General features: G+C 35.5%; 1 protein-coding gene across 1 annotated transcript in view; it reads right to left on the reverse strand.

Moving 5' to 3' along the window:
- PIH1D3 (PIH1 domain containing 3) overlaps positions 1-12,399 on the reverse strand; it is a 59,829-nt gene that overhangs the window by 26,533 nt on the left and 20,897 nt on the right. The window contains exons 4-5 of the mRNA XM_006752686.1: positions 11,425-11,530; positions 8,747-8,843 (exon numbers count right to left, since the gene is read on the reverse strand). Coding sequence (XP_006752749.1) covers positions 8,747-8,843; positions 11,425-11,530 — 203 coding nt within the window. The remainder of the gene's footprint in view (positions 1-8,746; positions 8,844-11,424; positions 11,531-12,399) is intronic.

Consider the following 12,399-nt stretch of genomic DNA (forward strand, 5'->3'; position numbering starts at 1 on the left):
CTCCTCCTCCTCCTCCACCTTTATACCACTTACAACCCGTCCTGGGAGCCGGAGGCCTCGTGTACATGCTACGCAAGCGGAGTCATTAGACAAGGGAAGCGAAGAAGCCATTCGGGTTCCCAGAAGGGCCGCACACTGTCTTCGGACAGCCAGGGGATTCATTCGCATTTGAATAGTTGTTTGTTTGTTTTTTTAAAATATATTTTTGTCAATTTCAGAAAAGAAGGGAGAGGGAAAGATAGAAATCTCAACAATGAGAGAGCATCATTGATTGGATGCCTCCTGCACGCCCCCTACTGGTGATCTAGCACACAATCCGGGCATGTGCCTTTGACTGGAATCAAACCTGGGACCCTTAAGTCCACAGGCCAACGCTCTTTCCACTGAGCCAAACCGGTTAGGGCAATTAATTCCCTTTTAATGTGCACCAATTTCATACACCAGGCTACTAGTATCTTATATGTAACTTGGCCACCTATGCTATTTACTGAAATTTAAGTGGAGCTTAAGGAATACAGAAGGGTTAGGGCTGACAATTTGGCAGACATTCTTATTTAATTTAATGACTCTAGAAAGTTCACTCTCAAGTGCTCACAACCTCATCACCACTAACTGTCTTGAGACTACCGGAACTAAAGTTATATTTTTGCCTCTGTTTATCAATAAACACAAGAAGCCTCAGATTCCCATATCCCTCCTTACCACCTAATAATTACCATCTGGATATTCATATCTCCTATTTTGTTTCCATTTCCTACCCCTTGGATTAGGTACTCTGGAACATATGGTACATTATCCCTTATCTCATAAGACTTCCTTGAATATTCTCTTCAACTTTTTAGTTTACATGAAATCTAGATCTCCTTTAGTGACACTGATTCCCTTATAGTCTTCTCAATTGGTGCCTGTTTTTTTCCTCCCATTCCCTTTATATCACTGGGTATGACCCTTTCCTCCAGCTTTATAAAATAAATTCACATCTTCACACCATATCATCAATCACCTTCCTTGTACAATTATCTACAATTCCTAGGTCACACGCTTACCCTAATTTTTCTAATAATTTTGTTCTTCATTGATATTTTTAACATCAACTTCGATCTTAAATCTCCAGGATTTAAATATCCACTTAGATAACCTTTCCAACATCTTAGCCTTATTTCTTTATCTTCTTCAAGTCTTTGCGCAAATATTGTCTTCTCAGTGTGACTGTCCCTGACCACACTATTTAAAATTGCTACCACTACCAACCCTAGTACTCCTTTTTAATTCCCCTGGCTCTTTTCCTCTTTATAGCATTTATCACCTTCCAATGTACAATAAAATTTATGCATTTATTTTGTTCATTTATCTCTCCCACTAGAGTTTATGCTCTGTGAGGGCAGTAATCCTTGTCTTTTGTTTACTACAGTATCTTCAGTGCTTAGAACAATACCTGCCAAGTTGTAGGCACTCAATAAATATTTGTTGAGTAAACAAATAAATGGGTAAATGCAAAGATTCCTTAATATTACGAAATGTAATATAACTTACCAATATATCAAAACTAAATAATCATATGATCTCCACAAATGTTGAGAAGGCGTTTGATCTGGAGGTGGAGTGGGGGGGGTGGGCATGGGCTATAAGGGTTCAATGGGCAAAAAAGGGGCCATCTGTAATACTTGCAACAATAAAGAGAAAATAAATAAAAAAGAAGGCATTTGATCAAATTCATCATCCATTCTTGCTTATGACTCAATAAAATCAGAATAGATAGTTCCTTAACACACAACCCAAAATTCAGTATCAAAAAACCTCCAAAAAGGTGTTCATTCTTTAGGAAAGAAAATCCATTTTATTATCAAGATGCCAACTCTATTCATTAAAAGTAAATGAATATGACTGCTTTAACCAGAATTTGATGAGAATATCATTCAAGAAGCAAGTGAGTTCTCAGAGGATAGGCTGACACTTTGCTCAGAATGATTGATAGCCCTTTCTGAGATAAATATGTGCGATAAACATGTGACTCTTGATTGTGTCTGGCAAATGGTGACAGACTTCCAACCCATCTTGACTCTCACCTTAGTCTTAGTGAGATTTAGAGATGGAGTAAGGTTCATATCCCAGGGAGGAGGTGATGATGAAAAAAAAAAAAACACCCAACAAAACAAAAACAACAACAACAACAACAACAAAAAAACCACATTGCTTAATGTCTTATTTCTTAGGTTACATCAAAGTGTCCCCTAATCAATTAAAGTAGAAGCACCAAAATATCATGTATCCATTGAAGCTAAAAAGAGTATCAAGCTATCTGCAGGCAGCTTTTCCCCTCTCTTAGAACAAACAATGGTCATTTGTCAGAATATCAATAACCCTAGCCCCATTCATTTTGTTTTTAATTTTAGAGATAGTCTGATGTTCAGTACCCATGGATAAAAATGGGAATCCACTGACCTACTTCCCCATTGCACCCATCCCCTTTCCTGTCAAAAAATGGTCCTATGGGGAAGCCAGGCTATCTCCTTAAATATCTTTGACAGGCCCCACCACCTCCCTTACCTTACCTGGAGCTAGAGGGCAGAACTGAGTGGTCTCCAAGTAGTGGAGGAGGAATCCTCAGGGGGAAACCTGTTTCTCAGAGGTAGGCAGGTTCCCATTCTTTGTTTCTCTAACTTGTTTCTATGACAGTTTTTTTGCTTCCCCTATCGTATCTCTAAAGCCATGTCACAATCCCAACCTCACTTCATTGGTTTTCAATTCCTGGCCTGGAACTGGCCATTCTCAAACGGTGAGAATTTACAATGCCTCTGTTTGAAGTCTGTCTCTGATTGTTGACCCCTTCTCAAGGGCCACATATTCTGTTTCAAGTCAGTTCCATTTCTGAAAGTTCCCTAGTATCCGTATCAACAACTCCTCCTCTCCAAGCATACATATGCTACCTAAAATCAGTTATACTTCATTCCAAGCCCAAAGCAAAGCCATCACTCTGTGGATATATTCCAACCTCTGGAGAGAGCAAACACATACTCTGAAAGTCAATATGTCCAGTTCCTGTCTTTGATTCCTCATAGATTTATAATACGAACAGACTACTACATACTTCCAACAAGATTTCCTACAGGCAGTTGAAACTCAATATAACTCAAGCTTAATATTTTCTCCTAGAACTTTGTCTTATTTCTTTTGCATTGCATAACTGATCTCCAGAACACAAACAAAAACACCCTTTGTTTACTCTCATTTCAAAAGAAATTGATGGTAAATGTAAAATATGTGGAAAACTCAGATGAGCTAAAAGAAATAAAAACCATCTTTAAGATTGCCACCCAAAGATAAAACACTTTATCATTCCCATATGTTAATTAATGTCATCACCATTCACCTAGTCACTAAAGCTAGAAATCTAACTCCTGTTTCTCATTTACAAATCACATTTCACCACTTTCTAAATCATATCAATACTGCCTCCAAAATTTCCACTGAAGCCATTCTTTTCTATTCCCATTGCCACAGTCTTACTTCTCTTACTTCTCTCACCTGAACTATTGCAATTGTCTATCAACTGGTTTTCCTACCATCAGTCTTCCAAACTCACACTCATCTCCCACAATAATCTCCACCAAATTCTTAATCATAATCTGCCACTAGAGTTATTCGGAAATGTGCATCTAATTATTCAAAATGTCTCCCTCAAAACATTTAGTAATTCTAATGCCCACAAGATAAAGTCCAAATTTCATGGTATCTTAGTATGCTCAGGTTACCATAACAAAATACTATAGACTGGAAGTCTGAGCATGGCAGATATGCCAGCATGGTGGTTTCTGGTGAGAGCTCTCTCCCTGGCATGTAGACAGCCACTTCGCACTGTGTGCTCATGAGACAGGGAGAGATAGTAAGCAGAGCAAGCTCTCTAGTGTCTCTTCCTATAAAGGCACTGATATAATGATGAAAGCTCCACTCTTGTGACCTTATCTAAACCTAATTACCTCCCAAAGACTCTATTTCTGAATACTATCACACCAGAGGTTAGTATGGTTGGGGAGGGGCACAGTTCAGTTCACAGCACATGGTATGATATTCAAGGGCTTTTACAGCTAACTTTAAGTGGCCTATTTTGTTTTATACTTTATTACTCCATGCATTCTAAAGCTCCAAAAACATAACAAATAGTTCTCAAAAAACAACATATACTTTCACAGAACTATACCTTTGCTCATGCTGCTCACTGTTTAGACAACTTTTCCACTCTGACAAACTGTTATGTCCTTCAAATGTCCAGATCAAATGCCATCTGTATTATGAAGTGAGCTTGCTCTTCCTTTCCTTTGTGCTCATATCACTTTGCACATACTTTTATCAAATTCAAATTGTCTGGGTTCAACTTGTAGTTCTGCCAGATCCCAAATGTGTGACCTTAAGTAAGTTACTTCTTTGTGCTTCAGTAACCTCATTAGTAAAATGGGGATACTAGCAATGATTTAATAGAGTTTTGGTGTGGGGATTAGTGAGTTACTATGCACAAAGTTCTTAGAGAAATGTCTGGCACTTAGTAAGCATTATATAAATTATTTGCTATTGTTATTATATTAAGTGAAAACAATCAGGAAAAAAACCTTTTACTCTTAGACTGTAAATGTACAAAAATGTCTCCACTCTGATATTCTTGTGACCTTGCACTATTTACATAGGCCTTGTAGGCAAGGCTCAATTGTGGTCTGCCCCAGGCCTTGGCAGAACATCCTGTGATCCTCTCAGACTGTGGGAAGATAGGCAGTCTTGTGAGGAGTTGCCTCAAGGCTGTTTTTCTTATCTGTCTTTCTACCTTGTGGGAGGCTTCCTATCTTGCAGAAAGCTAACACAAGGCAGATTGTCACCCTATTCCCTGGTTCCAGTAAGGCATAGGACTTTCTATCTCCTTCCCTTTGGGTACAGATGCAGGCTATAAAACAGCTTAGCTGCAGTCTAGAGTGAACTCTTCAGCAACAGAGTACCCACAGGCACCTTTAGATTGATTTTGTCCTGTGGGGCAATGGAATATCGGGAACTGACACCATGCTGATCTTACTTATGCTGTCTGTGTAAGTAATCTATATTCATTTGATCTCATTGTTTCCTTATTGGATGGATTTATGAAGGTCTGTGCTGCTGCTTATGGACTCTTTGATCTATTGACAGTAAGCTCCTGGAGAGAAGTAGAAACTTAATGATTTTTTTCAACTCTATCTATTGAGTATCTAGCCTATAGTAAGTGCTCAATAAGTATTTGTGGAATTTCTAAAAATATAGCAAACAATGAGGAATATGTATGCAAGGATATATAGTCAAGGATAAATATCAAACCCATTTAATCAGAACCTTGTAGAGAGGGATAGAGAGTATAGAAGACAAAATAAAATAAAATAAAATAAAATAAAATAAAATAAAATAAAATAAAATAAAATATAAAACAAGACAAAGGCATTCTACTTATAAGGTTTAAAGAAAAACATAGACATGTCACCTAGGAGGAAAAAGCCCTCTAGCTTGCTTGTTTTTCCATTAATTTATATGAATGTTTGATATCTTGTAAGCTTGTCCTTATTTTCTCAAATGAACTGTAATATAAGGAAGAAAGGTTAGATTCTCATCTTTCGTGTTCCAAGGAGCCCCAGTTTTTTTCTCCTAAGAGCTGCCTCATGGATAATAGTACCCTTTTAACCAAGGTGGGGATACTTTTATGTGTTTTATATGTTGGACTTTCTCATTGAATTTTACTTGAAGAAAAGGGTTAGCAGCTAACAACAAGGCAAAACAAAAACTGGCTTAGTTCTAGCTCTAACATTAATGTATAGCGTGATGACTGAGTTAATAGTATTATATTGAATACTGGAAATTTGCTAATAGAGTAGATTTCAGGTGCTCTCACTATACACACACACACATACACACACAAATGGTAACTATGTGAGATGATACATTTATTAGCTTGACTATAGTAATCATTTCACTATGTATATCAAATCATATTGTACACTGAAATATATATAATTTTTATTTAAAAATAAAATGCCTAAATATAGATTAAGGTGAGGGAAGTTTGGTAGCTACAAACTTGGGAGTAGAGCAACAGGCAAAATTGTATAATGGAGTTATTTGGATTGGGGTTAGAAGGCAAGAATGGAAGGTTTGCTGAAGACATACATATTACTAATGCAGAATTTTGTTTAAGACAATTGCTTTGATTTAGGACTCATAAATCTTACTTTTTTATTTGGAATTTGGGGAGGGTAAAGGACAGGGTGGTCCTTGTGAATTTTTAACCCCCAAATCACTCCTTGTACATATAAATCAGGTCCAGGATCCAAGTAACCTATTTAGTCAATTCTAAGTATTAATGCATACATTAAATATAGCATATCTATTTTCCTTTATTATTTTTGATGATGTCTTAGATTTGAGAAAATGCCATATTATCAACAGCAATAATAAGCTTATAAATTTGAGCAAGAAATACTTGAGATGGGGTCAATAACCTCTTTAGTCTGAGTCTTACCAGTGGGGTTAAGCAATGATAGTGGATGTCATAATTGATATGCCTACAGAATAAAATTCAAAGTTCAAGCTACAAATAAGGGCCTTTTCTTTTCTATATTCACTGCTTACTCAAATAGGCCATGCTATTTCATACCTGGTTACCACTCCATGTGCTCTTACCTCTGCTTGGAAGATCCTTCTTGGAATGTTGTCCACCACAGAAATCCTATCTACCTAAAGAGAGTTGTTCTCTTTCTGCTTTATGTCATCATGTGCCTGATATATGCGTCTAAATATGTACTGATGCAATGATTTGTTAGGTGTCCATCTCCTTTACTGGAAATTCCTTGAGGGGAATTGACTGTTTCTTATTTATCTCTGTATCCCTAGTACATAGGATAGTGCCTGGTATGTAGTAGTAGTCACTAAATTTTCAAAGATTGAATATATGATTAAAAAGAAAGGGGTAACGGAATAGTGTAATGTGGTAGCACCAACAAATGTTTCATTTGCTGCTGCCATTCAGTGGTGTTTATTCCTTATCCAAACCCTTTAACTTCCAGTAGACATAGAATTGTCAACATTGAGTTTAATTGTTAATAATAAAATGAGACATTTATGTCTCCCCAGTGGATTATAAATTTATTAGAGGGAGGGGTCAGGTATTTTTTGTATATACTTGTTGAGTTTTAGATAAATTATATATTCCTATTCTGAGGTGTGACTTAGTTTCCAAGATTCATCATTCAGTATACCTTTATCATTAATACTCGTAACAATTTACGTGAGAGAAATGAAAAGGCCCACAGTTTTATTTATTTAGGGCCAAGAATTTCTCCAGAGTTTAAATCAATCCTTAATACTAGAAATAAAAAACATAATTTTATACTAATTTAAGGAGAAGAATTTGAATATTGCTGCTAAAACCCTGAGAGCTAGCCCTAGCCAATTTGGTTCAGTGGTAAGAGCTTTGACCAGTGGACTGAAGGGTCACAGATTCCAGTCAAGGGCAAGTACCTTGGTTGCAGGCTCCATCTCCTGCCCTGGTCAGGGTGTGTGGTGGTGGCAACTAATTAATATGATCTCTCTCATAGCAATGTTTCTCTCTCACATCGATGTTTCTTTCTCTGTGTCTCTTCCCCTCCCTTCCACTGTCTCTAAAAAAATCAATGGGGGAAAAACATCCTCATGTGAGGATTAACAAACAAACAAACAAACAAAAACGCTGGGAACTATTTACTTCAAGATCACTTGAAAACTTAACTCATTCAAGTTTGAAAAACCTCCTGAGGTACTTAAAATCACTATTCACATTTTGTTACTTGACCTTGCTAATAAGAGAAAACCTGAAGTTTGTGCAAAAGAGAAATTCCATTTATCATTTGGTTAAAGAAAAAAATATTAAGTATCCCCTATGGGCACCTCAGTACTCTATACTATACAGTATTGTAAGAGAAGGAGAGAAAAAAGATAAATGCACAGACCCAGCTCTCAAAAAATAAATTCTCAGCATCAAAATTACTAGTGTATATTGTTAAAATGAGTTGCATTCTGCACTCTTGGTTATACACAGACTTTTCAACAGGATCACTATGAGGCTCAAATAAGCAAAAATAAGGTGGTTTCAATTCATACTATTGGCATTGTTATTGTAATTACATAAGAACAGCGGCTTGGCAAAAGATGATCTCCAATACGGTGTAGTGTCATTCAGATTAGGAAGCCAAGTTACACTTTAGATGTCTTTTTAGAGTTTTAATTCAGAAGTTACAAATATTAAGAAAAAAATCCCTTTTTAAATTTCCCAATGCCAGCTTAGTCATTAAAAGAAACACAGACATAAGAGAGAAGACAGATTCAGGAAAGGAAATATTTCATTCTCATTGCCTGTCAACTCATGAGACATTATTAACCAATCAGATAGCATACATGAGATAGAAGAAAGATGAAAGAAATTCAGTCCAATCAGGTTGGGCAGTTTTAATAGAACTAGAAATAGTGTATTATGTCATATGATTATATTATGTTTATTTGTAAATCTTACCCACATGTGTAAGGTTAGTTTATTTTGACATGTTTACCGAATTTAAACTGTCTATCCCATTACTCCCTTAATACTTGAAGTATAGTAACCACTATTTTTAAAGAGTTTACAGCCTTGCCTACAGTGTTATGTATGCAACAGGCAGTCAATTTAGCTATAAAGATCATAAGGAAAATAGGGAAGTGGGGAGAAGCTTACCACTAGATCCTCACAACACGCTGTTGAAGAGTCTTTTTCCGTAAGTCCTAGGAATATATCCTCAGTTCCCACCTGCTGTTTGTATATAATTTCATACCTGAAAGAAGGCATTGATATAGAGATTCAAATGAAGGAGAAATTTCCTGTCACAGAGCAGAAAACTAGAAACTTATGAGAATATGCCATTACAAAAAAAAAATAAATAAAAGGACTAAATAAAATGCTTACAGTTTTTCAGGCATATAGCAGAACATAAAGGAATAGAAGTCTAGAAATTCAGTTAAAAATGCCTAACACTGTAAAGCAGAATTTATATCACATATATTTCTTTTCTAAAATGAAGCTTAATTGTTTTAGATCTATACATATAAAATGGATTGAGGGAATTTCTAATAAGAGTCTAATAAACTTCAATGTAGAAGAAAAAAGGTTCTTTCCAGGAAAGCAGAGGCTCAGAAAAATAGTGGGCCCATAACCCAGTTTGATGGATAGACAGAAACTCTCCGCTGCTAAATGTAAGCCATAAAGTAGAGTTCAACAATCCAGATTTAATACCATTTCCGTCATTAACTGTGTGACCTTGGTAAAGTCACAAACTCATGGAGTCTCTGCTTCTACATTTTTACAATTTATAGAAGGGATGGATTTGAATTAAATGATTTCTATCTTTCCCACCTCTAAAATTCTACAATAGAAACACTGGTAATATAGTCAACACATCTACACTATGATGTTTAGAATCGAGACATATAGAATTCTTAGTTCAATGAAAAAAATTCCTGTATTTCAACTCACATATGACAATTCACAAATTTTTCCTTGGGCCCAAACTTGGGCCCTTAGAGGTAGGATGTTTTACAGAAGCACCCAACCATAATGTACCTTATCATTTTAGATGGAATGAAGTAAGCAAACATTTACAAATGATCTTTTATATTTAATTCTATCCTGATGAAGAAATGGTAAATCTCTGGACAGGAAGACTAAAAGATTACATTAAATTTTTGATGGCCAGGAATGAAAAAGGTCTTAATAGATTATAACATCTATCAGATATTTACAAAGATTAGGCCAGAATAAAACTAAGTATAAAAGTATTGACCCATATGTCCATGATTCCCAAATAGACTTGCTCTAGCTGCTGCTCTTCTCATCTCCAGAAGCAGTTTTCCAACTTCTTACTATACGTATTTGCCTAGATGTCTCAAAAGCATCTCACTGTTCACACATCCAAAAACAAACTCATTGCTTCCCTTCCACATACATTCCCAATTACAGTTAATGGTCCCACTATTCATAACCCAGTCACCCAATATAGTAACCTTACCATCATTTTTTACAGTTTCCTCTCATTGATTATATCTAACCAAAATATCAAATCTGCCTTTAAAAAATCTCTCAAATAAAGACCCTAATGCTTTTCCCTGAGGCCAGTGACTTAGATCAGGCCCTTATAACTTTTTATTTAACTACTAGTCATTCTTCTTTTGTGAACTGCCTGTCTACATTCTTTACTCATTTTCCTCTTTACCCATTGGGACATTTGAAATATAATTGCATAAGATTGAAAATGCAAACTTTTAAAAAAATCTTAAAAGCCATTTTCTTCCTATCTTGAATGATTCTTATTCCTGTAAAGCTTTCATGGATGTTCTTTCTACAGAACATCAAACATCAGGGAAAGTGAGAATTTACTCTAATTTGGAGCTTGCCATATATGGATGATTGACATTTATTAGACAATATAACAAATGAGTGACTTAATTCTTATCTTTCATATGGATGTGTGTGTTCTGTATAAACATAATATGAGATTTACTCTCTTCATTCTTTTTTTTTAAATATTCACCGAAGGGTATTTTTCCATTGATTTTCAGAAAGAGTGGAAGAGAGAGGGAAAGACAGAGAGAAATATCGATGTGAGAGAAACACATCGATTGGTTGCCTCCTACATGCACTCTGACTAGGGTCCTGGCCTGAGAGCAGCCAGCAACTTAGGTACATGCCTTGACCAGAATTGAACCTAGGACCCTTTGGTCTGCAGGCCGATGCTCTATCCACTAAGCCAAACTGGCTAGGGCTACTCTCTTCATTCTTAAGATGCAGACTGAAGGTGTTTGCTTTTTTTTATGAGGTTTACAAATTTTTGACATTGTTTATGTAAAAGCTGGGTACTTTTTTCCAGTTAATTATCTGCAGTCTCCTACTGATTCTACTTTCAGAACTGACTTAGAAGATAGAAGCACAGGATTTTTTGAAGCATTGGACACAGTTTTATAGTCATAGTCAATGTGGAACATCTAGTAACTAAAAGCGGGTCTTTCACATATAAACATGGTATAATAATTTAGTTTTTATGAATGCTTGTAATTGAATAGGCTATTTTCTTAATTCCACATTATATAAGTAATGGACAGTAAATATACATTTATAATGGAAATTACTGGGTTTTTCATTTTTTGTTAGCTAATAAGAGGAAGGTCTTATGTTTTATTGTGTGTTTTGTTTTTCTACTTTAGAAGGAAAAATAACCAATTACACAAGCCTTCTGTGTGTCACTGTAGTTTTATCTTTTATGTGGTAGAAATTACTTTATGAATTTTGTCAAAAATAGAATGATATCAGATGACACATCTAGTTTAAACCCTTAAACACATTCCTGGCTTCATTTGACTTACTCTGGTACTTCTCTAACATCCCACATGTCAGCATGCTCTGCTCCTTCTGGAACTTCTTCTGGATTCCAGATGGCCTCGCTAGTTTCATCACTGGTTTGAGAGAAAACTGTAAAAAAAAAAAAAAAAAAAAAAAAGGAAGATAAAGCTGAAGCTGTTGTCCATTTTCCCCTCAAAATCACTCCTGTTCTTTACATTCAGTTTGGGATCATTGAAGTAAAACATTTTCTATTTGTGATCTCTAGCTTGTTTTTTGGTTAAAAAAAACCCACTAAATTAATACAATGATTAAATAGTTTAATCAACATGCAACTGATATATTGTAGAATTATAATAGTAATTGTAAAAAATTGGAAAAGACATTTAAGTAAATAAAAGAAAATAATCTATAATCCAACTACCAAGAGATAATGAATGATAGCATTATATCTATCTATCTAGTCTCTCCCTCCCTCCCTCTCTCTTTCTCCTTCCTTCTCTCTTATTCATATATATATGAATCACCCTATATAATTAGGGGCCCGGTGCATGAAATTCATGCACTGGAATACTACTTTTTTATTAGATAGGATATATATATATACCCATTTATAAACACATCTAATAACATATAATATATAAAATGGCATTGCATATATAATTATATGCAAATAAATACTATATATTTTCCTAAAACATAAATAGAATCATATGTTAAATATCCTATATAATAAAGAGCTAATATGCTAATTAGACCAAACAGCAGAACGACCATCCAGACGACCTTGCAGACGAAGCTGGGCTGCAAGGGCTGAGCCCCTTGCACGAATTTCGTTCATAAGGCCTCTAGTTATTTATGTAAAAGTAGAGTCTTCATGGGCTCTGCATTTAAAAAATAGCAATTGGCTGATTTCTCCATTTTTTTAAAAAGGGGAATTTTTGAAGAAGGAAATCATTTCTCATATCACAGAATACTACATTTAACTTTGACATCATGCA

The sequence above is a fragment of the Myotis davidii genome, unplaced genomic scaffold (genome assembly GCF_000327345.1).
Source record: "Myotis davidii unplaced genomic scaffold, ASM32734v1 scaffold270, whole genome shotgun sequence".
Classification (NCBI taxonomy): Eukaryota; Metazoa; Chordata; class Mammalia; order Chiroptera; family Vespertilionidae; genus Myotis; species Myotis davidii.